The 25,669-nt window shown below is 39.2% G+C and overlaps 2 protein-coding genes across 4 annotated transcripts in view; one reads left to right on the forward strand and one right to left on the reverse strand.

Annotated features, from left to right (window-relative positions):
* The window catches only part of CHMP3 (charged multivesicular body protein 3), a 62,441-nt gene extending 50,354 nt beyond the window's left edge, over nt 1-12,087 (reverse strand). The window contains exon 1 of one of the 3 annotated variants that reach the window (XM_081796729.1): nt 11,884-12,087. In XM_081796729.1, the coding sequence (XP_081652855.1) occupies nt 11,884-12,072 (189 nt within the window). In that variant the 5' untranslated portion in view covers nt 12,073-12,087. The remainder of the gene's footprint in view (nt 1-11,883) is intronic. The other 2 variants (XM_081796728.1, XM_081796730.1) reach the window with 2 other exon arrangements.
* The window catches only part of MRPL35 (mitochondrial ribosomal protein L35), a 471,157-nt gene that overhangs the window by 309,454 nt on the left and 136,034 nt on the right, over nt 1-25,669 (forward strand). The gene's annotated exons all lie outside the window — the stretch shown is intronic.

The raw sequence follows: 25,669 nt of genomic DNA on the forward strand, positions 1-25,669 counted from the left end.
CTCCAGTTCTTGGTTTCAGGTCAGGTCGTGAGATCGAGCCCCATGTCAGGCTCCACACTCAGTGGGCAGTCTGCGTGAGATTCTCTCTCTCCTTCTGCCTCCTCCCCTCCCTTCCCTGCTCACACATGCTCTCTCCCACTCTCTAAAATAAATAAATCTTTTAAAAAATAAAATGTTGGGGCGCCTGGGTGGCTCAGTCGGTTAAGCGGCTGCCTTCGCTCAGGTCATGATCCCAGGGTCCTGGGATCAAGTCCCATGTCCGGCTCCCCGCTGAGCGGGGAGCCTTCTTCTCCCTCTCCCTCTGCCTGCCACTCTGTCTACTTGTGCTTTCTCTCTATCTCTCTGTCAAATAAATAAATTAAATCTTAGAAAAAAAACCTTTAAAAAATAAAATGTTGAAAATCAGACATAAAATTTTCAACCAGCTAGAGAGAAAAAATACACACTAATTACAAAGGAACAAAAATAAGAATTACATCAGACTTCTCAAAAGAAACTACGCAAATTATAAGACAATTGAGTGTCTTTAAAATACTGCAGAAAAAATTCTCTTAATCCCAAATTTTATACCAGTGAAAATATTATTCAAAAATGAAGACAAATTTCAGATTCAGCTCTGACATATACAGAGCTCAGAAGCCATCATTCCTGTCCTATGACCAAAAAAAAATTAAAAAAAAAATCATCAATTTTCTTGGACTCATCAGAAAACCAAGGTTACAGGGCAAACTACTATCCTGAAATGTGGAGAGGTGAATACAGAGAATCACAGTTGAGATATGCTTACCTGGAACACTGGAAGGAATATTTAAGTGGTAATTTTGACTAGTTGCTACAGGAGGAGTATAGATCACCATGAGAATGAAACTCCTAGAGGACACCACAACTTCATGGGTTTTACCTCCAAGAATTCCAGAAGTTTTTCATGTTGAAAAGGAAAGAAAGATCCCCCCACCCTTGTGTTTCTGATAGAAGGAGGGGGAAAGTAACCATTCTGAAATATGCACCGACTGGTCTCCATAACAAAGGTCTATTCTTCAGTGAAATAAACCCTACTAGAGCCTTGTCCCACTTTGGGAAAGGGCATTTACCAGACTCTGCTCCTTTTTTAGTCTTCTTGCGTCACCAGAAGTGGCCAAGAAATTAAGAAATACTTGGGGATGTCACAGTCCAGGGACACACGCCACTAAAACACAGACTTAATAAGACTGTAGAATGCTTCCAGTCCCCCACATCTTCCTTCCCACCACACCAATAGGGCTCCAGTATAACAATGAATTAGAGCTAAAAGAGATGCGAAGTGGGTTTTATCTACCTAAAAAGGAGTTTTTATGGGTATCCAAGATAACAAAGGAGATAAAAACAAGGACACTAGAATAACCTTAAGCCTATGGCACCTATAGCTACAGCAAACAGTAACAAAGCCAAACTCCTAGCCTGATTAACATAAAACCTCATACTGAAGACCAGTTTACCTCAGTTCCTATTAACCTATATATCATGTTCGGTCTTCAACATAAAATTTCAAAGCATTCTAAAAGGCAAGAAAAAGCACAGTCTGAAGAGACAAAGAAAGCATCAGAACCAGGATTAGATGTGACATAAAGTCTGACATTTTGTGGCTCTTGTGAAAAAAAGTAGGTATTATCCAAGAAGAGATGGATAATGAAGGCAAGCACAGGGATGGAAACACTAAGAATCAAAAGGAAATGCTAGAAATTTAAGACAAAACATCATAACAGAAATGAAGAATACCTTTGATAGGTTCATTAGTAGACAGGACATAGCCAAGAAATGAATCAATAAATTTAAAGCCACTGAAATTTAAAAAAGAAAAAGATGAAAACGAAAAGAAAAGAATGTCTAAGAATATATAATTGGAATACCTGAAGTTATGAGATAAAAGAGGAAACGGAACAGAAAAAATACTTGAAATAATGATGGTTGAGAACCATCCAAAATTAATGACAGACACCAAACCAAAGATCCAGGAAGCGGAGAGAACACAAACTAGAATAACAGTGCAAAAAATGACAACTAGTGATATCATATTTAAACTGTAGAACACCAAAGCAGAGAGATAATCCTGGAGGAAGACAGAGCAAAAAAGCACTTTACCTATAGGAGAACAAGGTTAAGAATTAAAAAGGACTTCTTGTTAGAGACTGTGCAAGCACAAAGAGGATGGCGATATTTAAAGTGTTGAAAAAAAATCACCAACCTAGAATTCTGTGTCCAACAAAATGACCTTTCAAAAGAGAAGGAGAAATAAAGACTCTCAAACAAATAAAAATTGAGGGAATTCCTCAAAGCAGATCTGGTTTACCAGAAATGTTTAAACACAGTTCTTCAGGGAGAAGAAAAATTATATAGTTAGAAACTTGCATCTACATAAAGAAAGAGTATCAGAAAAATAAATGAAGGCAAAATTTTTACTTTTCTTATTCTTAAGTGATTTAAAGATAACTGTTAAATAACAATAAACGTGTATTGGATGAAGACAGCATACAGGTAAGTGAAATGAATGAGAACAAGGTCATACTGGACAGGAGGGAGGATTGGGAGTACAATGTTAGAAGGTACCTGCATTTCATGTGAAACATGAAACAGTATAATGTTATTAGAAGTTAAGTTAGTTAATTGCAAACATGTATTTCAAAATCTGGGATAATCACTAAAATCTTCTTAAAGATGTATAATTGATATGCAAAAATATGAGATAAAATGAACTATATAAAATGCTCAATTAAAACCACATAAGGCAAAAAAAAATTTTTTTAAGATGGGAAAAAGTAACAAAGAAGTATAATAGACACCAGTTACAACACTGTAGATGACGATGCAGCTGTATCAATAGTAGTTTTAAATGTGAACGGTCTAAATAAACCAACTAGAAGTGTGTCAGAGTGGGGGAGAGGGGAATAAAAAGCAAGACCTAACTATATGTTGCCTACCAAAAACCCACTTAAATATAAAGACTAAGATTAAAGGTTCAGGCATACAGAAATATACCATGCAAACACTAAACAAAAGCAAGCTGTGGGTGCCTGGGTGGCTCAGTCGGTTAACTGTCTGCCTTCGACTCAGGTCATAATCTCAGGGTCCTGAGATTGAGCCCCATGTCAGGCTCCCTGCTCAGCGGGGAGTCTACTTCTCCCTCTCCCTCTGCCCCTCCCCCCTCATTCTGTCTCAAACAAATAAAATCTTAAAAAAAAAAAAAAAAAAGCAAGCTGTACTCCTACCTCCAATATATAAAAATTAAGATGAGTCAAAGACCTAGCTATGGAAGCTAAATCTATAAAACTCTCAAAGTATCAAATTTAGCAATGGATAATTAGAAATGTCCCAAAAGCATGAACAAGAACAGAAAAAATACACAAACTGAACCTCATTAAAATGAAAAAACAACTGGGGCACCTGGGTGGCTCAGTTGGTTAAGCCTCCACTCTTGGTTTAGGCTCAGGTCATGATCTCAGGGTCCTGGGATTGAGCTGTGATAGGCTCTGTGCTCAGTGGGAAGTTTGCTTCTCTGCCTCTCTCTCTCCCTCTACCCCTCCCCATGCTCATGCTCTTTCTCTCAAATAAATAAATCTATTAAAAACAATTGTGTAAAGAATATTATCAAGAAAGTAAAAAGATAACCTATAAAATGGGAGAAAATATTTGCAAATCATGTATCTGATAAAAGCTTACTATAAGTATGTAATGAAGTCCGACAATTCAACAACAAAGTCAGCCCAATTAAAAATTGTACAAAGGACATAAATAGACATTTCTCCAAAAAAGATATACAAATGGCCAACAAGCACATGAAAAGGTATTCTACTTCATTGGTCACTAAAAAAATGCAAATCAAAACCATGAGATACCGCTTCACCCCCAGCAGATGGCTATCAAAAAAAAACCCAAAACCAAAAAACCACCCAAAAACAAAAACAAAAAACATTGTTGGCAAGGATGTAGAGACAAACAGACACATAGATCAATGGAACAGAATAGAGGCCTAGAATTTGACCCACACAAATATACTCAACTATATACATGAAAGTAAATACTTTTTTATAATTAACTGAAGCAAACTCATTTTTAAGCGGTCTAAATTCAAATCTTCCAGATAATGTTGATTAAGCTCAATTTTCATTTTATTAACATCTTAATATGATAAATTATACCTTCTATTTATACTTGAAGTATTTCGACGACTAGAAGCACTGAGGCATGAATTGGAGCAATTTAATAACTATGTTGAAGGTGGCAACTACGGACGCCTGGGTGGTGCAGTCAGTTAAGTGTATGCCTTCAGCTCAGGTCATGATCCCAGGGTCCTGGGATCCAGTCCCACACTGGGCTCCTTGCTCAGCGGGGAGCCTGCTTCTCCCTCTGCCTGCTGCTTCCCCTGCTTGTGCTCTCTGACAAAGATCATCTTAAAAAAAAAAAAAAAAAAAGAAGGTGGCAACTAGCTGATAGAACAATTTCATATGACCAGCAGGAAATATTTCTTTCACCAAATGTCAGCAGTAGTCAGAAAAAATAGTTAAAGAACATGTTTTCTGAACGTGTTCTTCAAGTCTCAGCTTAAATGATACTTTGAGGAGGCCTTCCTTGATCTCTAGGATGGGTTAAACCCCTTGCAATATAATTACACACAATGCTCTACCTCCCCTCTTTTATAAACCATATTATACTTATAAATTACTTATAGACTGTCCACTCCAGAGGTCAAAGATCTTTTCTTATTCACTTAGCCTTTGCACAATGTCTGGCACAAAGCAGATGCTCAATAACATGTTGAATTCAACTGCATGGAATATGCGTTGTGAAGGGGCATAAAATTTGAGCCATTAGTAACAATGAAAAATCTAAAGAACTTTCTATATTTGTTTTTAAATGTCAAAGAGAAAGTTTCATAAAATGTTGTCAAAAAGAAAAAAAATTAACTTCAAAAATCAAAAGAGATTTTGCAAAAGAAAAACATACCTAGGAGAAATGGGAACAACCAAAATTATCCAGCCATGTCCCAGGTTCTCAACCTGACTGTACATAGAATTCATCTCTGTACATAGAAGTCTCCCCCTGCTTGTGCTTGCTCTCTCACGCATGCTCTCTCTCTGACAAATAATCTTTTAAAAAGACAAAAATCGAGGGGCGCCTGGGTGGCTCAGATGGTTAAGCGTCTGCCTTCGGCTCAGGTCATGATCCCAGCGTCCTGGGATCGAGCCCCGCATCAGGCTTCCTGCTCAGCGGGGAGCCTGCTTCTCCCTCTCCCTCTGCCTCTCTCCCTGCTCATGCTCTCTCTCTCTCTCTCTCTCTGTATCTCAAATGAATAAAAAAAAAAAAAAAATCTTTAAAAAAAAAAAAAGACAAAAATCGAGAGCATAAAGGAAAAAACTGATATTTTTAACTACACTGAAATTAAGAATTTCTATTCATCGTAAGACACCATTTAAAGAAAGGGGAAAGGCCACAAATTTGGAGATCTTGAGATCTAAAGATATAAATGGTAACAAATAAAAAGCACTTATAAAGAGTTGGTATCCAGAATACATAAAGACATATTCAGAACAGAGATTTCCTAGGAGTCAATTTTTTTTCCCTGAATTCTGAATACTGTATATGAAAAATCCACAGGATAATTTGTCTCTGGATAATGTTATCTCCTTCCAGAGAAGACTCACATTTGCTTTTGGCAAACACCTAGCCTAAGGGCACTGTCGATTGGTTTTTAATTAAGCTTAATAAATGCAATCAGGGATCTGAAACTGGACTTCAATATTTGTGAAAGCCAGTTTACTCCCAGATCACTGCCACTGCTGAAGCGTATCCTTTCAGAGTTGAACCAAGAGCCTTGGAAATTTACCTGAATCCCTTACCATTGGTATGCCCTGAACTCTAATCTCTGAACTATCTAACCATAGGGTCTGTGAAGAACTCCACTCAAATTCTCAGTTTCTTAACCACTGCATTAGGAATTAGAGGATCTCTTTAGTGGGAAAGTGGTCCCAAATGACTGGGCTCATGTAACTGAACTTCCCTTTTCTCTGGGATTTTGATTTTGCAATTCTTTACTGCCTAGATAGTTTAAGTGATTACATATAGTTATGCTTTTTATCTAGCTCTTCTAGTTATTTTTGGCAGAAGGGCTGGTTCAAAGCAACCTAGTCTCTAATCACCTCATGATTTTTTTAAAGAATGATTTCTTAGTTCTGTCCAATTAAAAGGCCTAGAAGGAAGAACACTCCAGTAGCAATAAGCACCATGAGCACCTAAATTTTGGTTTCTAAATACCAATCCCACTAAAAGAAACCAGTGCTCCTTAGAGAAATGGCTGATTCCAGGTCCCACGCTGGGAGATTCTAATCACACTGCTATAGACAGAATGTATATGTCCCCCCAAAATTCCTATGTTAAAACCTAATCCCCAATGTATAGTATTTGGATGTGGGGCGTTAGGGAAGTGACTGGGGCATGACTACAGAGCCCTCATGAATGAGTTTAGTGACCTTACAAAAGAGACCCCAGAAAACTGGATTCCTCCTTCTACCATGTGAGGACACAGTGTAAAGCCAGCCATCTATAATTAGGAATCACGTCCTCACCAGACACTCAATCTGTAGGTACCTTGATCTTATACTTCTGAATCTCCAGAACTGTGAGAAATAAATTTCTATTGGGTGTAAGCTACCTAATCTATAGTATTTTGTTATAGCAGCCTGAGCAAACTACAACAGGCATATACATAGTGAAAACTAAGTTCCCCTTCCACTTTTGACTCTCAGCTACCTAGCATCTCTCCCTAAAGGCAATCTCTGTAAACTGGGATTTTGTGTATCCTTCAAGATTTAAAACATACATAAAACTAGTAATTCAGCAAAAGGAACAAATAACTGAAATAAGGTCAAAATGTGCCTATTATGATCACAGTCAGATGGATATACAAAAGAGGGACAAGTAGGCTATACTTCAAATATGTAACTGTTCTCTCACTACCTCTACTTTTGTTCATCAAGCAAATATCTGATAGGCACCTTATTCTTACTAAGGGAGTTCAACACTATGCTGACTCAATGAATGATAAAGAAAAACATTATCCTTGCTCTCAAGAAGCTTACAATTTTGCTGAGTGGACAAAGTAGAAAAATATTCTCCCAGGATAACCTTTTCTCTAATGTTTTCCTTGGTCTCCTGAATTCTGTCCAAAACTGAACTCTGTGGTTCCTTCCCCTCCACCATCAGTATCCCATCAAACCTGCTAGTGTCCTGAATTCTCTCATTTTCAGTTCATGGTACCAAACTGAGGGGAATGATAGGTTTCTGTTTAACCTCACCTCCAGTCAACCCTAAGAATCAGCTTTACACTCTTATTCCACACCCAGATCAGCAAATTCCGACTATATCTCCTAAATATTTCAAAAATTCATCCTATCCTCTCTATTCCCATATTTCCACAATTAAGACCAGCATCATCTCTCACCTGGGCCACGAACTGGCTCCCATACCTAATTCTCTTCCCTTCAATTCTTGCTCCAAACCACTATTCTGAATGCTCTCATCCTTAGCGGGCATGACACACTGGGCTTTGCTAATCTACCCTCTATCTACCTCTGCAATTTTATATCTGATATTGCCATCACTTCCGCCTGCATCCCACTCAGATTTCACAGTATTTCATCCTCTAACCATGTTTGAGTTTTTTCTGGTCCCTCCAATCTATGCTCCACACTTCCACACCTTGCACATACAGTTTACTGTGCTTGGGATGCCCCCTCTTTCCTAATCCTATACCACATCATCCATCTGACTAATGCCCCTTGTGATAAGATCTAGATACCCTACCTGATCAGGTCTTCTTCGCCACTCTGAACAGTTAACCACTCCTTCCACTGTGACATCACAGATCTTGTATATACTTACATCACTGCCCTTATTTACTCTAATATGAGTATTTTTTCACGTGCCAGAGTCCCCCAGTAAACTTGGTATTCTTTGATGTTGTCATCCAGTGTCTTATTTTTTGAAAACCTGGTGTCCAACCCAATACACACTAAAATATCTCAGTAAATGTTCATTGTATGAACTAAGTAAATGAAACTTTTTCTTTTTCTCCATCTCCTTGTCTCATTTTCTTTTTTTCTTATAGCAACCCACAACCATGAGACATGACTTAGTTTAAGGATATAAGTTAGTTGTATGATTTAGGAATTCTGATGCCATGATTGTACTACCCTATCCAAAGGCTCAATCAGCGAAATCCCTATGTAAGGACAGCACAATTTTCTAGCAGTACCTCAATCCAACAGAAGAATCTCTTTCCAACACATCCCATGTCCTCTTGATTCCCATCACAACACAGTCACAGGGTTCTAAGTAAATTACAAAGCTTCTTCATCCTTAGCAGGCCCCATCTACTCTTCACGTGGGCACTTTAAGGTAGAACAAGTTTCACCACTAAAACGTCTCCGTCAATGCATCAGAGATGCCTGGGGGCAATAGCTTTAGTCTGTAAGGCCCCTTAAGTAGCTATAACGTTTCCCTGGAGTATCCTCTGAAACACTGTTCATCTTAGGACTACTTGGCTTCAGGAATATTTGACTTTATTCGGACCATTACTCATTCATACTCAACATTTATTTAGCACCTACTCTGTGCTGCATACTGTACCAAAGCTGTGGGAACACCACCCCTCATGTATTTTACTTGCCTGAACTGACTTGTGACGATGGCCTAAATGACAACCAGGATGGTGTGGCGCAGCTGCGCCTGCTTTTGCACCTATGCTGGGACCATGACCTACATGCCCTCATCTTCCAGCCCCCAGTGGAAGGCATACTATGAATTTATCCTAACTCAACAGTTGCCCAGCTGAGACTCGGGCATTTTGTCAATTCTCTCCTCTCTTCTTCCTTGCCAACGTTACCTTTTGTTTTAATTTCCTTTACTTAACTTCTTTTATAAAGTTAAACACTTAATTTTTCTCCTCCTCTCTCTTAAAAAAATGCCAAACTAAGACTAAAATACCTGACATTACATGTCTTATTCAGATATGTTTCCCAATACTTTATCTGTGTGTCAGCAGCTCCACAGAGAAAAAATGGTATTTCTCATTCCTGCTTTATTGGCACTTTCTGGAATTACAAACTCAATACTAAATAATTGTGGAAGGTGACAAAACACTTTCCTTGGTCATAAATCACAAGTTATAAAGGGAACTTGGTAGAAGCTGAATCCAAAGCAAACAGAAACACTGTCTGACAAATTAGAACGAGATATAATCAGAACTCAAAGGTTACCCTGATGTACTATGAAAGGGAACTTAAAGAAAATCTTGAGCAGGGTATCTCCAGCACCAATTAAAATAAATATACTAAAAATCCCACTAAACAGTCAAGAACCAATTCACAGGAAGGAGATGTGTGGAAAACATGACAGTAAAGGGCCAAATCATTTCTTTTTTTTTTTTTTTAAAGATTTTATTGATTTATTTGACAGAGAGAGACACAGCGAGAGAGGGAACACAAGCAGGGGGAGTGGGAGAGGGAGGAGAAGCAGGCTTCCCGCCGAACAGGGAGCCCGATGCGGGGCTCGATCCCAGGACCCTGGGATCATGACCTGAGCCGAAGGCAGACGCTTAACGACTGAGCCACCCAGGCGCCCCAGGGCCAAATCATTTCTGATCACCCCAGCCTGGGGGTGATCACTCCAACCTCTGAGCTCCTGTAACTTTATATAGTACCCAATCCAGACTTGTTCTTGAAATGCTTATTTTACTTGCTAGATGATACATTCCTTGGCTGTTTATTTCATCACTATGATATCCCACTGGCAGGCATACATATACATATATATGTTTTTTTTTTGTTTTTTGGTTTTTTTTGACAGAGAGAGATACAGCAAGAGAGGGAACACAAGCAGGGGGAATGGGAGAGGGAGAAGCTGGCTTCCCGCGGAGCAGGGAGCCCGACGTGGGGCTCGATCCCAGGATGCTGGGATCATGACCTGAGCTGAAGGCAGACGCTTAATGACTGAGCCACCCAGGTGCCCCAGGCATATATATTTTTTAAAGATGTATTTATTTATGAGAGAGAGAGTAGAGGGAGAGAGAAACCCAAGCACAGAAACCCAAGGCGACCGCACTGAGAGCAGAGTCCCGCATGAGGCTTGATTTCATGATCCACGAGATCATGACCTGAGCCGAAACCAAGAGCTGGATGGCAAACGGACTGTGCCAACCACGCACCCCCTGGCAGGCATATTTTAAAAACCAATCTCATGCATTAACCCTAAAATTTTCTGGTGTTGATTCACTTTCCTAGGTAGGTTACCCTACTGGAAGAATATTCTGACATCATGTTCTTAGCAATTATATTTATCATTTAAAACTACTCTAAGTGTTACGCAAGTAACACATATACAAGAGATCAGTTTAAATAGTAATAAGACTGTTTTCCCAGAACCTTATCTCATTTTATGAATGGCAAAGCTAAGGTCAAACACTGAAGGAAAATAATCTTTTCCTAACATCAAAAATACACTTCTACAGTAACAAGCATCTTTGAATACATACACACCACAAAATGTGCATCTATATAATGCTCTACAGCTTACAAAGTAATGTCACACGGTCTTACCTCATTTAAGCTCCACAATTTTTATTCTACCAGGGAGTAAAACTAAGTAAGTTGCCTACAGAAACTAATATTTATAGAGGATGTAGTGTTCTAGGACCTATGGTTAACAAATATAACCAACATTAACACACACATTATGTGTCAGCAACTTCATAATGTAGAACATTGGTTTTTAAAAACATGCCTGCAAAAGCTGAACAGGTGAGATCATTTATTAAATGAAGGATTTCAGGGTGGGTTTTTTATCATTATGGGTAAATTTGTACTGGGTGTTGTAAAGCAATGCTTCTCAAACTTTAATGTTCACACAAATCACTGAAGATCTTGTTAGAATTCAAATTACGATTAAAAAGGTCTTGGGTAGGGCCTCAGATTTCGAAGTAGCTACCAGGTGATGCCGACGAGGCTGGTCTGCACTTGGGTGGCCAGGTTGTAGAATATATAAAGAATTAACCCTAACTAGCATTACTAAAAAACTTAACAGTCTTTCATCTTCCATGACTCTGAAGTGAAACTACTATCATTCCTACCTGACAAGACTAAGGCACAGAGAAATGAACTTTCTTAGATCACAATGTTTGGTCTATGGGGAACCAGGATTCAAACTTAGGAAGACTGACTCTGCAGGGCACTCAAACGCTACACATTATCCCATTATCTCTGTTTACAGGTAGATCCAGATGATTCGAAGCCAGGTCCTGAGTTCTCCTCAGTACCATTCCCAAGAGTCGGGTCCCTTCTATAATTGACGTGTCTGCAGTCAACATAATGTTGTAGGACAGGGAAAGAGGAAACAGACCCTCCCACTTACTACAGCGGGTTAGGTGGAAGGAGCGGCGGTGGCGGGGCTTCCAGTGCACCACTCTCGGGGTAGGGGCAGGTCCACCAATTGTCCGGAGGCGGGCGTTAGGCGCGGGGCGTCGGCCAGGGAAAGGTTCCAGGCGGGACGCACCAACGCGCGCAGGGAAGAGGCTTTCCAGAGGCCCAGAGCGCCTTGCTACCTCGGCGCCCAGTGCCTGGGCTGAGAAACTTTATCTGGCCCTCGGCCCCCTTACGGAGTTCTGACGTAGCAGGGCTCTCTTTAGCCACAGCCACCTCCTTAGAGATTCTTCCTCTGGCCCCTCGGTCGAGTGGAAGACCCCGGAAATGGGGGCCGACGGCACCTGGCCGGCCGGGAGGGACAGTGACCAGTCGCTTACGAACTCCACTACGCCCCACGCAAATCCCCCGACTCTTTTGCCATCACCGTAGCCCTTACCAGCTCTTTGGGCGGCTTCTCCTGGGTTTTCCCAAACAGCCCCATGGCGAATGAACTCGTCTTGCCCCTTCCGGCTTTCCGTTCCCTGCGCCCAGGCAGGTCACGGGCAGCCGCCTGGGCGGGGCAGGCGATAGGAAAGGAGCCCAGACTCCCAGAGAAGGGAGCGGCCGCAGTGAAGGTGGTGCGCATGCGTCCGGCGCATGCGCAAAATTGGGCGGGGCGGAGTTTCGTCGGAAACAGTGTTGCAATTGCGCACCTTCTGGGAGGGCATTTGTAGATCCTTTGGACGAATTAGGCTTGTTTCAGTTAGGCGTGGAAGTGATTCCTTTGGAAGTTAGGAATTTACTAACTGCACGTGGTGATTACAGCTGCTCCTGATACTTCCACTAAACCTGTATGTTTTTGCACGGAAATCTTTATCTCCACCTAGACGAAGTCCATTTACAACCACTTTCTGAATAGCGTGTATCGCCTAGGCACGTCGCATGCAGCAAAGCCAGAAATGACCCCTTCTTCCTCCCTCTAGACCCACTCCTCCCTTGTCTTGTCGCCACCATCACCTAATCATTCTAACCTGGGCATCATCTTCTCTCCCCCTCTTACCAAGTCCCAACAATGGTAACTTTTCAATGTGTTTGAACTCCAGCCCTCTTCTTTCCGCCCAAGTGTCACAGTGTTCATCGTCATTTCCAACGTGGATGATTCCTACCTGGCATTTGTATGTGTGTCGTCCTATACGCCACATGGACCATGACCTTAATCAAATTCTCAACGGCATCTGTGATTAAAAAGGACTAGACGCATTTTAGCCTGGCAATCTGATTAAACCTACGCAGTGAGCTGATGGTCGCTGTCATTACCAAACGTCTTGGTGAAGAGACCACTCATTTAGTGCCACAACCCCATGCTCCATCTCTTGTGGGAATGTAAAATGATACAACCACTTTGAAAATGTTTTGGTAATTTCTTAAAATGCTAAACATACACCTAACTTATGCCATTCCACTGCTAGCTAGTGGAGATTAAAGCATATGTCTTTACAAACACTTGTAAATGGATGTTCATAGCACCCTTATTTGTAATAGCCAAAAACTGGAACTAGTCCAAAGGCCCATCAAAAGATGAATGGATAAATCAATTGTATAGATCCTTGCAACAGAATACTACTCAGCAATAAAAATGAACAAACTATTGATACATGCAACAACATGGATGAATCTTAAACTAATTATGCTGAAAGAAGCCAGAAGAAAAAGGAGTATGTACTGTATGATTACATATATATAGCATTCTAAAAAATGCAAACTAGTCTATAGTGACAGAAAGTAGCTCAGTGGTTGCTAGGGGACGGGTTAGTTTAGGAAGAGGCAGGAAGGAGAGACTACAGAGACACATGAGTAAGCTTTTGGAGGTGATGGATAGTCTCTTGATTGTGGTGATGGTTTCACAGATGTATACAATGTCAAAACAAATGGATACTTTAAATATGTGCACTATATGTCAATCATACTTCAATAAAGTTCTTTTAAAAATAGCAGTACAGGTTCATTGTAAAAATTAAAATCCCATTCTTAGTTCCTCAGGGGAAAAGATCTCAAAGGACCTTGTAATTAAATTATTATAATTATAAGAGCATCTGGGTGGCTCAGTGGATTAAATGTCTGCCTTCGGCTCAGGTCATGATCCCTGGGTCCTGGGATCAAGCCTGGCGTTGGGCTCCCCACTCAGTGGGGAGTCTGCTTCTCTCTATGCCCTTCCCCTGCTCATGTCCTCTCGCTCACTCTCTCTCAAATAAATAAATAAAATCTTTTAAAAATTATTATAATTATACATAGTGTGAATCGTTTGAGATCTTTTCCTTTGGAGAATATGCTTTTATATATTTTTACTTAGTTGGGATCATATTATACATATTGTTTTGCAATCTCCTTTTTAAAAAAATTTTACATAGATTTTCATTGATGTTAATATTTATAGCTAAGGGATTCTGTGGCAGGAATGCACTAAATTTTTTTAGCCATTTCCCTATTGTGTGAGGTCAAATGGTTTCCAATTTTTCCTATTAAATAATAAATATAGACAGTTTTAATTTTAAAAATACTACCAATGTTCTTCATACAGATTGCACTAGTTTTGAACAACCAACAGTGTATGAGAGCATCCTATTCCCTAAGTCCTTGCTAGCAATGAATGTTATCAAAACTTTGCAATTTTACCAATCTGAGGGTATAAAATATTGTTTTTAATTTCCGTTTCTAGGATTACTAGTCTAGATGAGCATCTTTTTGTATATTTATTGGCTATTTGAATTTCTTCTGTGAATTACTTCTTTTATCCTTTGCCCATTTTCCACTGAATTGTTTTCCTTCTTTCCTTTCTTCCTTTCTTTAATGTGAAGGAACTTTGAAAACGAGAAATCTGTGGAAATGTTTTTAAGGTTTTCTTCACCATATCCCTATATGGGGATGCCTTATATGAACTATAAGGCAGCACTTTTTCATATAGGAAGACACTGAACTTACAATTAGTCAACAATATTTCTCAAATGCCTACTATGGGTCAGGCATTCTATAGGGTCTAGGAAAACTATAGTGAACAAAAAAGAACCTCATACAATCTGGTGAGGACAGGTATTAAACAATGGTGATCCATAAAGTTAAGTGAATTACTACAAATGTGCAAAATTCTGACCATAAGAAGAACATGGTGATTAGTGAATCCTCCCTGAAGGTGATATATAAGTGAGCCTTGAAGGGTGAGCCAGCAGAGATATGAGGAGTATCCCATACAAAAGAAACAGCATGTGCCTAAGACCCTTCCCAGTTTCTGGGTGTGGGTTTTGGGCCACAGGCACTTCAATTCCTAAAGCTGCACTTGTTTTAAAGCTGGTTATCAGGGGCAGAGAGGCCAAAGAGAGTGTGAAGGAAGGTTGGATTGGGCATCCACTGGCATCTAACTGAAATACAGAGCCCATAGCTACTGACAGAGCCCTATAAACACATCAGTGCAGTTTTCCTCGGTGACTAAAAGGGCACTGTGCATCCTCCACACATTCTCCAGGCTTCACCCCCAGAGCAACATATCCTCTGTTTATGTCCTGATACTGGTTTGGCACTAGACAAAACTGTGGCTGCAGCTATAGTTTGTCCTTCATCCATGGACCTCAGGAAGCATGCACCAGAGCCTCCCACTTGCTAAGACTCACATCTGAGGGGGTGGGAAGAACTAAGTGAGCAGGCATTCTAGCTCTTTGCTCCTGCCAAACACAGCAAGTGTTTAACAGGATCACACTCCCTTGCCATATGTTCACAAAGACGTTTATTCACACACAATTTCAAAGGTTTTATGTGTGTTCTCCTGATCCCTGAAAAATATTATAAATAGATGCATGTCCTTCACTTGAAAGGTATTACAATGCCCAATGCTTTAAATATTTCCCTGAATTTGAAGTGAAAAATAGAAAGGACTCTTTTTCCTCCATTCCCCAGTTTGTCCTTGCTCATTTCTGTAATATTTCCCATCTTAGGGAGCATTGTAGCTCACAACTGCTCCCCATTCACCAGGTAGACTGTTAAATGAAATGCTTTGGGAAAGAAAAAATCACAACCCAATTCCTAGCAGGAATTTTGGCCTAATAAAACCAAGATACACTTTGTTTTATACAAAAGATGAACTCTGAAAATGTTAGATATAAACTGACCTTTGGAAAATTGAATTCCCTCCCATGCCTTATATAATAATTTGGGGATGGATTTATCTGCATTCCTGACTAACCTTCAGACCTCAGGGGCTTCTAGCCACCGCTTATGACTTGAGAGAAGGCAGAGAAAGACCTTGAGTCATCTGCCCATTTCCAGCATTCCTCCACCAACCTTACCATTACCCTGTACTAGTTTCCGAGGGCTGCTGTAACTAAGTACAACAAAACAGGTGGTTTAAAACAACAGAAATTTATTCTCCCACTGTCCTAGAGACTAGAATTCCAAAATCAAGGTGTCAGCAGAGCCACGCTTCCTCTGAGACTGTGGGTAGAATCCTTCTGTTCCTTTCCCTAGGTTCTGCTGATGGCTGTCAATCATTGGCATTTCTAGGCTGGCAGCTGCATTACTCCAATATCTGCTTCTGTCATTACGTGGTGTTTGTACGAGTCAGCTTGTGCTGCCATAACAAGATACCAAAAATTGGCTTAAACAACAGAAATTTATTTTCTCACAGTTCTGGAGGCTGGAAGTCCGAGATAAGTGCCAGCAAGGTCAGGCTCTAGAGAGAGTTTTCCTCCTGGTTTGGATTTCTTGCTGCATCCTCACGTGGTAGAGAGAGCAAGCTGTGGTGTCTTTTTCTCTTATAAGGGTACTAAGCCCATCATGAGGTCCCTACCCTCATAACCTCATCTAAACCTAATTATCTCCCACAGGTTCCCTCTCCAAATACCAACACATTGGGGGTTAGGGCTTCCACATATGCATTTTGGGGGTGACACAATTCAGTCAATAACAATGTTCCCTCTGTGTCTTTCTTCCTCTTCTTATAAGCACACCAGTCACATTAAGGGCCCACCCTAATCCACCATGACCTTGTCCTAACTAATTATATCTACAATGATCCTATTTCCAAATAAGATCACATTCTGAGGTAACGGGGGTTAGGACTTCAACATATCTTTTGAAAGGGTACAATTTAAACTACAATTCTCATTTATACATGAGTCCTCCACTTTAAAGAAGAGAGAAGGTGATAGAGGATGGAGGGAGACTGGTTAGCTGAATCGTTTCAAAATAAACAGACTTCTATCCTCCATGAGCGGCCCCAAAGTAGGGACAGTTTCCACTTGGAAGGGGTAAGTAGATATCCGAGGCCTGACTCTAGCTTGAAGGATGACCTTTCCCTGGGAAATCACAGTAATCACTACAGCCCTCACATATTGCCCTCTAAAGCACCATTTCCACCATTAAAACTCTGATGGGAGATTCACATCACTTTTCTTATTTCTGCACAGCATAGCAGAGACAAAGCCTGGACTTTGACAAATCCAGCTGGAACATGTAAGCAATACTTTACTAAAGTTGCCAAAAATAGTATCAGAATATCAGAATTGGAAGAGTAGCATGTGACTCACACATTCAACATGATGTTAGGCTGAATATTCTGAAAAAGTCACTACAAACACATAGAGAGTCTTGATAAAATATAACCAGAACTATTTTTTGTGCATGGTTGATCTCAAAAAATGTAAGAGAATTTAGTAATATCTGCCAATAACAGAAACTTAGAACTTTGTTGGGTTTTTTTTTTTAATTATATATAGCTTATAGATGGTAAAGTGCACAGGTCTTAAGTGTATGAGCTGATGAATTTTTACATATGTATATATCTGTAAAGCCACTTGTAGATCAACATTTAAAACATTTCCAAAATCGGGGCACCTGGGTGGCTCAGTCGTTAAGCGACTGCCTGCGGTTCAGGTCATGATCCCAGGGTCCTGGGATCCAGCCCCGCATCGGGCTCCCTGCTCCGAGGGAAACCTGCTTCTCCCTCTCCCACTCCCCCTGCTGGTGTTCGCTCTCTCGCTGTGTCTCTCTGTGTCAAATAAATAAAATCTTAAAAAAAAAAAAATTTCCAAAATCTTAGAAGGCTCTATGATGCCTATTTCCAGTCGATACCCACCAAACATAATCATTATTCTGACTTGTATCTCCATCTCTTCTTGAACGTCACACAAGTGAAATCACATAGTATGCTTGGTTTTAATGATTGGGCAGAAGAACAGGAGGCAAGGCTTTTAAAGGCCGGGAAAATGGTGAAGCAAAATTGAGACCCCCTGAATATAAGATCCTTGAAGACTTCACCCTCAGTGAAAGGACAGACTAGGGAGAGAAATCTATCTGTTAACAAAGAGGGCTAAGGAGAAAATGTTTGTTTCAGGCCACATATCTGGTGAAAAAATAAAATTAGAAGGCTTCCTTAAGAAACCATAATTATAAGGTTGCCTTTCTGTGGGTTTAAATTTATACTACTTCCTTTGTGTTGCAAATCCTAGGCCTAGATATTCAATTAAACTCTTCCTAATTTAAACTGTTGAGAACTTCATGGGGACCTGAGCAGGGTGGGGGAACCAAACTGTTAACTTGTAATTGTATACCCTGCTAAATTATCATTCCAAAAGGAGGGCAAAATAAAGACATCTTCAGGAGTGAAAATGACTAACAACAGACAAAAAAAAAAAAATCCACAAACTGATAGATTAACACTAAACAAAAGTCTAAAGAATGTGTTTTACAAATAATAGTGACAATCTTAAAAGGAAGGCCTTAGATATACAAAGAAATGATAACAAATAATTTAGTGAATACTGTGGTCAATCTGAAAAGAATTAATTGAATAAATGATAATAATATTGAATTTGGGGAGATTAAAAGGGTAAAACTAAGACATTCCACAACAGTAATATGAAAAAATGGGTGGGAAGTCATTGGAATTAAAATGATCACAGGGGAATCACACATCTTCCTTTATTTCCCCACAACAGTGAGATACTGAAAACAAGATATACTTTAATATTCTTTGGGAAGGAGTAAAGATATTGAATAATTTTAGATATTAAGTAAATTTGTTAGAATTTTAAGGATAATCACTAAAAAGCAGTACTTCCAGAATAGTAGAGGAAAAAATGGAATTAAGAATATTAATCTAGGGGTGCCTGGGTGGCTCAGTCAGTTAAGCGGCCTTTGGCTCAGGTCATGATCCCAGGGTTCTGGGATCAAGACCCATGGCAGGCTCCCTGCTCAGCAGGGAGTATGCTTCTCCTCTCCCCCTGCCTTTCCCCCCACTCGTGCTCTCTCTCTCTCTCAAATAAATAAAAAAATCTTTAAAAAAGAATATTAATCTAAATAAGGTAGAGGGGTGCCTGGGTGGCTCAGTCGGTTAAGTGTCTGACTTCAGCTCACGTCATGATCTCGGGGTCCTGGTATTGAGCTCTGCATCAGGCTCCCTTCTTCCTCTCCCTCTGCCCTTCCCCCCACTCGTGCTTTCTCAGTCTCTCTCTCAGATAAATAATTAAAATTATTTAAAATAAATAAGATAAAAAAAGAGACAGAATAGTCAGGAAAAGTAGGAGACACAAAAGACAATGATAGAAATAAAGATATATCAGTATTCATAATGAAATGCGCTAAACTCACCATTGAAAAGAGATTCCAGGCTAGGTTTTTTTACATTTAGTTTTAAGCTACTTAAAAGGGACACAACTACAACATAAAATACAAAAAAAAAAAAAAAAAATTGGAAGAAAGACCTGCACAAACATATTTACCAGGCAATTATTAACCAAAACAAAACTGTTATAGCTATATTATTATCAGACAAAATAGATTTTATGGCAAAATAGCTTTTTATGTATAAAGAAGTTTATTTATAATGTGCAAATTTCAATCTACCAGGAAGCTAATCATATAGTCTAAAAAAAAAAAAAAAAGAAGCAGCAAGAACTGACAATTTCTTTTTTTTTTTTTTTTAAGATTTTATTCATTTATTTGACAGAGAGAGAGCACAAGTGGTGGGGAGGGGTATAGGGAGAAGCAGACTCTCCACTGAGCAAGTAGCCCAACACAGAGCTCAATCCCAGGACCCTGGGATCATGACCCAAGCCAAAGGCAGACACCCAACCGACTGAGCCACACAGTCACTCCAAGAACTGAAAATTTCAAAGAGAAATACATAAACCCACTATCATAGGGGGAAATCTGAACTTTTCTTTCACTAATTGATAGATCAAGAAGACAAACATTTGATGAAGACAGAGAAGACATGAAGACAAGACATGAAAACATTTAATCTAATTGTCATATTTTGTGCACAACAGACAGAATAAGTTATTACATATCAAAGGTTTACCAAAATTGACTATGTACTAAAATATAAGGCAAGTGAAGAAACCATTTTGATACACATCCCACTAAATGAGACCACATTTCAACTGGGTTAAAAATCAATGACAGAAAAGAAAACTTAAATTATTTTTGAAATGTGAAAACATATTTCCAAGTAATTCATAAGTCAAATAATAAATCTTAATGGAAATTGGGGAGCCTGAACTCCCACCACACCTGGTAGTCACAAGGCAACCCTCCCTCTCCCCACTGGAGTGGTGTTAGAGGAGACCTAATGGAGACTCAGGACTTTCATCACCACCCAGTGATACTGAGACCACCCCCCCATAGTGTCAGTGGAGAACTGAAACTCTCATCCCTACCTAGCATTAAAGAGGAACTCCTCTCAGGTTCCTGGTTGGCTCAGATGGAAGAGTATGCAACTCTTGGTCTCAGGCTCATGAGTTCAAGCCCCATGTGGGGTGTAGAGATTCCTTAAATAAATAAAAACTTAAAAAAAAAAAAAGAACTTAAAAAAAGAGGAACTCCTCTCATGAGGAGTCTCACTGAATGAAGGTTAAGTAAGGAACTTGGACTCCTACGTTCACTTGTAAGTAATGAGGTGGTACCTCCACTTTTCCTACCAAAGAAGTGTCAGAAAAAAAAAAACAGCAGAAACAGGTTTAAATAAGATGCAGAATCTCAGAACATAATATGAAATGTCCAGGTTTCAAATGAAAATCACTCATCTTACCAAGAACCAGGAAGTTCTCAAACTAAATGAAAAAATATAATCAATATATGCTTTACTACGTTGAACAGGGTCTCCCAAAAATCCATGTCCACTGGAACCTTTGAATGTCACCTTATTTGAAAATAGGGTCTTTGCCCATAAATTAAATTGAGTAGAGATCATATGGGATTAAGGTTGGTCCTAAATCCAATAAAACTGGTGTCCTTTAAGAAGAGGGAAATTTGGACACAGACACATAATAGAGAAAACCATGTGGAGACAGAGGCAGAGATTGGAGTGTGTATCTGCAAGTCAAGAAACACCGAAGACTGAACTATCAAAAGCTAGAAGAGGCAAGGAAGGATTATTTCCTAGAGCCATCAGAGAAAGTATGGCTCTGCCAAAAACCTTGATTTCAGCCTTGATTTCACCTTAATTTCTAGCCTCAAGAACTGTGAGAGAATAAATGTCTGTGGTCTTAAGCCACCTAGTTTGTGGTCATTTGTTGTGGCAGCCCCAGTAAACTTAATATAGATGCTAAGAATGAGATAACAAAAATGTTAAAATTATCTAATAAAGATTTTTAATATCCATGATTTTTAATCTTTTTTTTTTTTAAGATTTTATTTATTTGACAGAGAGACACAGTGAGAGAGGGAACACAAGCAGGGGAAGTAGGAAAGGGAGAAGCAGGCTTCCCTGCGGAGCAGGGAGCCCGATGCGGGGCTTGATCCCAGGACGCTGGGATCTTGACCTGAGCCGAAGGCAGACGCTTAACGACTGAGCCACCCAGGCGCCCCTAAATTCCATGATTTTTAAAATGCTTCAATAAACGATTTGTAACATGATTGAAACAAATAAAAAAAATCTCAGGAAAAAGGAACATACAAAGAAGAACCAAAGGGAAATTTTAGAATCAAAAAACACAATAACCAAAATAAAAAGCTCACTGAATAGGCTCAACAATACAATGGAGAAGACAGAAGAAAGAATCAGTGAGATGGAAAATAGAACAATAAGACAGTACCCAATCTGAATGACAGAAAATAGACTGAAAAAGAATGAACAGAACCTCAGAAGACCTGTGGAACTTTAACAAAAGATGTAGCATTTGTGTCATCAGATTCATGGAAGAAGATAAATATAGCAGGACGGAAAAAGTACTTAAAGAAATAATGGCCAGAGGCGCCTGGGTGGCTGTCGGTTAAGTGTCTGCCTTTGGCTCAGGTCATGATCCCAGGGTCATGGGATCAAGTCCCACATCGGGCACCATGCTTAGCGGGAAGCCTGTTTCTCCCTCCCCTTCCCGCTCATGCTCTCTCACTATCTTTGTCTCTCTCAAATAAATAAATAAAATATTTTAAAAAAAGAAAGAATGGCCAAAGAAAAGCAAAGAAATAATGATTGAAAACTTCTCTAAATTGGCAAGGGACATAAACCTGCACATTCAAGAGACTGAGCAAACCCCAAAAAAGATACAGCCAAAGAAATACACCCCAAGATGCATGGTTAATTCAACTTTTGAAAACCAAAAACATCTCAAAAGCAGCCAGAGAAAAATGACATCTTATCTATTGGGGAAAAACAACTCAAATGGCAATGGATCTCTTATCAGAACCATGGGAGACAGAAGGAAATAGCACAATATTTTTCAAGTACTAGAAGAAAAGAACTGTCAACCCAGAATCTTATATGCCAAGATAATATTTTTCAGAATGAAGGGGAAATAAAGACATTTTCAGTTGAAGGAAAACTAAGAGAATGTGTCTCCAGAAAACTACCTTAAGAGAATAGTTTCTTTTTTAAGATCTTACTTATTTATTTGAGAGAGAGAGAGAGAGAAAGTGAGCACACGAGTGAGGAGTGGGGGGTAGAGAGGGAGGGAGAAGCAGGCTGGACGCGGGGCTGGACGCAGGGCTCCATCTCAGGACCCTGAGATCATGACCTGAGCTGAAGGCAGACGCTTAACTGACTGAGCCACCCAGGTGCCTCAAGAAAAGAGATTTTCTAAACAGGAAGTTCTCTAAACAGAAAGGAAACAATAAAAGAAGGAATCTAGGAATACTAGGGAGCAAAAAAAGAACAGACTAGGCAAAAGTATGGATTAAATGCAATGGGCTTTTACTCTCCTTTTGAGTTTTCTAAACTGTGTCCAACAGTTGAAGCAAAAATTATAATATTGCCTAATAAGATTCTAAATATAGATAGAGGAAATACTTAAGATAATTATATTATAAATGGGGGGAGGAAGCGACCTAAAGAGAAGTAAGGTTTCTATACTTCACTTGAACTGGTGAAATGATAACACTGGTAGACTGTGATAAGTTATGTACATATAATGTAATACTTAGAGCAACCACACGTACATATAATGTAATACTTAGAGCGACCACACGTACATATAATGTAATACTTAGAGCGACCACACGTACATATAATGTAATACTTAGAGCGACCACGTGTACCTGTAATGTAATACTTAGAGCGACCACGTGTACACGTAATGTAATACTTAGAGCGACCACGTGTACACGTAATGTAATACTTAGAGCGACCACGTGTACACGTACTGTAATACTTAGAGCGACCACGTGTACATGTACTGTAATACTTAGAGCAACCACTAAAAAACTATACAAAGAAGTACACTAAAAAATACCATAGAGATATTGGCCATCAGGGAAATGAAAATCAAAACCACAATGAGATGACTTCACACACACTCTGATGGCTATAATAAAAAAAAGACAGACAGTAAGTGTTCCTGAGGATACAAAGAACTGGAACTCTCATATCATACACTGACAGTGGGGATGTAAAATGATGCAGTAACTTTGGAAGGCAGCTGGGCAGTTCCTCAAGAAGTTAAATATGATACCATATGATTCAGCAATTCCACTCTAGAAACATACAAATCAAAATGAAAATATATGTCCACACAAGAACTTGTACACAGATATTCATAGCGGCATTATTCATAATAGTAAAAAAGTAGAATGAACCTAAATGTCCATCAACTGATAAATAGATACATAAAATATATTATCCATGTAATCAAATCTTATTTGGTCATGAAAAGGAATGAAATACTGATTCATGCTACAATGTGGATGAAAAATTGAAAACACTATGCCAAGGGAAAGAAACCAAATCCAAGGACACATAATTTTGTATAGAATCGGCAAATCCATAGTGAGAGAACATAGATTAGTGGTTTCCAGGAGATGGGAAAAATGCAGAATGGAATGTGATTGCTAATATGTATGGGCTTTCTTTTTGGGGTAATGAAAATGTTCTGAAATTATATAATGGTGATGGTTGCACAATTTGTGAATGTACTAAAAGTCATTGAATTGTACATATGGAGATGAGAAGTACAGCATAGGAAATATAGCAAATAATATTGTAATAAGTTGTATAGTGACAAATGGTAACTACACTTATTGTGGTGAGCAGTAAGTACTGTAAAAATTTTTAAGTGAATGAATCATATGTGAATTATATTTCAATAAAGCAGTTTTAAAAAACACTATAGATATGTAAAAATGGAATTCTAAAAAATGTTCAAGTAATCCATAGGAAGAAAGGAAAAGAAAATAGAGAGAACAAACAGAAAATAAAATATAAACATTCTATGTTCTCAGGCTCAGATGGTTAAACTGGAAAATTCTATCAAATGTTTAAAGAATAATTAATACAGAGATTGATGCATAAACACAGAGAGCAAACTGATAGTTGCCAAGGGGTGAAGGGGAATGGGAGGTTCAGGCTTCCAGTTGTAGAATGAATAATTCATGGGGATGAAAGGTACAGCATAGGGAATATAGTCAGTGGTACTGTAATAGTGATGTAAGGTGAGAGGTGGTAGCTACACTTGTGTTGAGCATAAGATAATCAATAGAGTTGTGGAATCACTATGTTGTATGCCTGAAACTAATGTAACATTGTGTGTCAACTATACTTCAATTTAAAAAAGGAAACAAGAAAGAAGAAAGAAGAAAGAAAGAAAGAAAGAAAGAAAGAAAGAAAGAAAGAAAGAGAAAGAAAGAAAGAAAGAACAATTAACACCAACTATACAAAATCTCTCCTAGAAAATAGAAGAGGGGCAAACTCTCCTAGAAAATAGCAAATCTCTCCTAGAAAATAAAAGAGGAGCAAATGCCCCAATTCACTTTATGCAGGTAATATTACCCTGATACCAAAACCAGACCAAAAAAAAAAGTATAAAATAAGAAAACTACGGACCAATATCCCTCATGAATATAGACACAAAAACTCTTAACAAAATATAGCAAAGAAAATTCAGTAATATGTGGGGCGCCTGGGTGGCTCAGTCATTAAACGTCTGCCTTCCACTCAGGTCATGGTCCCGGGGTCCTGGGATCAAGCCCCACATGGGGCTCTCTGCTCAGCGGAGCCTGCTTCTCCCTCTCCCACTGCCCCCTGCTTGTGTTCCCTCTCTTGCTGTATCTCTCTCTGTCAAATAAATAAAATCTTAAAAAAAAAAAAAAAAGAATTCAGTAATATGTAAGAGGAATTAAACACAATGACCATGACCAAGGGGTTTATTCCAAGGATGTGGGACTGGCTCAATATTTGAAAATTAATCAGTATAATCCAATGTAACAGACTAAAGAAGAAAAATCACATGACCATATCACTCAATGCAGAAAAAAATTTTGACAAAGTTCAATATCCATTTGTGATTAAATAAATAAATAAACTCTCAAAAAATAGTAACAAGGGAAGTTCCTCAACTTGATAAAAATCATCTACAAAAAACCCTGCAGCTAACATTAAATTTATTTTTTAAAAGATTTCATTTATTTATTTGAGAGAGAGAGCATGAGCAGGGGTAGGGGCAGAGGAAGAGGGACAAGCAGACTCCCGGCTGAGCATGGAGCTTGACATGGGGTTCGATCTGAGGACCCTGAGATCATGACCTGAGCTGAAGTGTATATATATACCACATCTTCTTTTTTCATTCATCTGTCGATGGACATCTTGGCTCTTTCCATAGTTTGGCTATTGTGGACATTGCTGCTATAATCATAGGGGTGCACGTACCCCTTCAGATCCCTACATTTGTATCTTTGGGGTAAATACCCAGTAGTGCAATTGCAGGGTCCTACGGTAGCTCTATTTTCAACTTTTTGAGGAACCTCCATACTGTTTTCCAGAGTGGCTG

This window comes from Leptonychotes weddellii, chromosome 10, assembly GCF_054177405.1.
Source record: "Leptonychotes weddellii isolate Sample4059 chromosome 10, ASM5417740v2, whole genome shotgun sequence".
Lineage (NCBI taxonomy): Eukaryota > Metazoa > Chordata > Mammalia > Carnivora > Phocidae > Leptonychotes > Leptonychotes weddellii.